Source organism: Sinocyclocheilus grahami, unplaced genomic scaffold (assembly GCF_001515645.1).
Source record: "Sinocyclocheilus grahami isolate Dianchi unplaced genomic scaffold, SAMN03320097.WGS_v1.1 scaffold8136.1, whole genome shotgun sequence".
Lineage (NCBI taxonomy): Eukaryota > Metazoa > Chordata > Actinopteri > Cypriniformes > Cyprinidae > Sinocyclocheilus > Sinocyclocheilus grahami.
Genome location: NW_015511900.1, coordinates 8,538 through 9,629, shown reverse-complemented (window position 1 = coordinate 9,629; position 1,092 = coordinate 8,538). Strand labels below are relative to the sequence as shown.

Below are 1,092 nucleotides of genomic sequence, written 5' to 3'. Positions count from 1 at the left end.
CTTCACTAACACCGAGGTTTACTAGTGTTAAAACTAGTGAAATCCATTACCTTAGGGATTAGGGCCACATTTGAGGCAGTTACTAGTAGCTTGGTTAGGTTCTTAATCCTGTCCTCCTGCTCTCTCCGGAGCTGGTCTTTCTCCTGCAGAAGCTGACACAGGGATTCTCGCTCAGTCGCAGTTGTTTGTGTGACAGAGGAAACCTGTGAAATGAGTTGGAAAACAATCATGTGAGGAGATGATGGGCCATGTTATTGCTGGATGATTGTCAAATAAGTTAACCACATCCTCACCTCTTGCAGACGTCGTTTGAGATCAACAATCTCATTGCGGTATCTTCTCAAAAGAGCTCCTTCATCAGAGACCTCTGTGACGTGAGGGTCGTTCTTCATGCGCTTGGCAGCACTAGCAAACTTTAACCACAGTAAGAACCCAAAGAAATTCAATACCTCTACCCATATCAATCCAGAATAAATCCAGTTAAAAAAGGTCTTCTCTCATACCTGTAAAGTGCTGACAGTCTCGTCGACAGTGGCTGGGGTGATGGTGCAAATAATGACAGTTTTGGCATTGCCACCCAAAGAGTTCTGAAGGATCCGGGTCAGTTTACTGTCTCTGTAATTTAAGAAGCCCCTTTTGGATGGAACAGAAACAAGACATTACGTTTTAGCTACAGCTTGACCAAAAACAAATTCAACGTAGTGTTGGGCGGTATACTGAATACCGGTGTTTATTTTTGTTATGATATACATTTTTAAAATACCGCAATACCAGTGTACGTCGCTTAAACAACGTTCGGAACGTGACACTGTTTGAAAGGGGTCCCTTTTCACTGTGGTGAGGGAACAGCTGTATGTGTTACCAAGCGTGAAAGTTCCAAAACTGAAGCTGTAGAACTAATAGAACGTGATGACACAGAAGAACTCATCCACACTGACTGCCACAAATATCCATCGCCCCCTGCCATCAGCTCCCATGTCGCACACACACAAGTGCGACTTTAGCAACTTTCAGACCCTTTTTTTCCCATAGAATATTCATACTGATAAACCTAGCAACTTTTTTGGATAAACCTTAGCTATGGTTCAGTTG

The 1,092-nt window shown here is 43.1% G+C and overlaps 1 protein-coding gene across 1 annotated transcript in view; it reads right to left on the bottom strand.

The window, feature by feature from the left end:
- Positions 1-50: 50 nt before the first annotated feature.
- Positions 51-1,092, bottom strand: part of LOC107577987 (centromere-associated protein E-like) — a gene marked incomplete at its 3' end in the record, with an annotated part of 5,737 nt that continues 4,695 nt past the window's right edge. Inside the window, exons 11-13 of the mRNA XM_016264002.1 lie at positions 504-633; positions 294-413; positions 51-203 (exon numbers count right to left, since the gene is read on the bottom strand). Of these exons, the coding sequence (XP_016119488.1) occupies positions 51-203; positions 294-413; positions 504-633 (403 nt within the window). The remainder of the gene's footprint in view (positions 204-293; positions 414-503; positions 634-1,092) is intronic.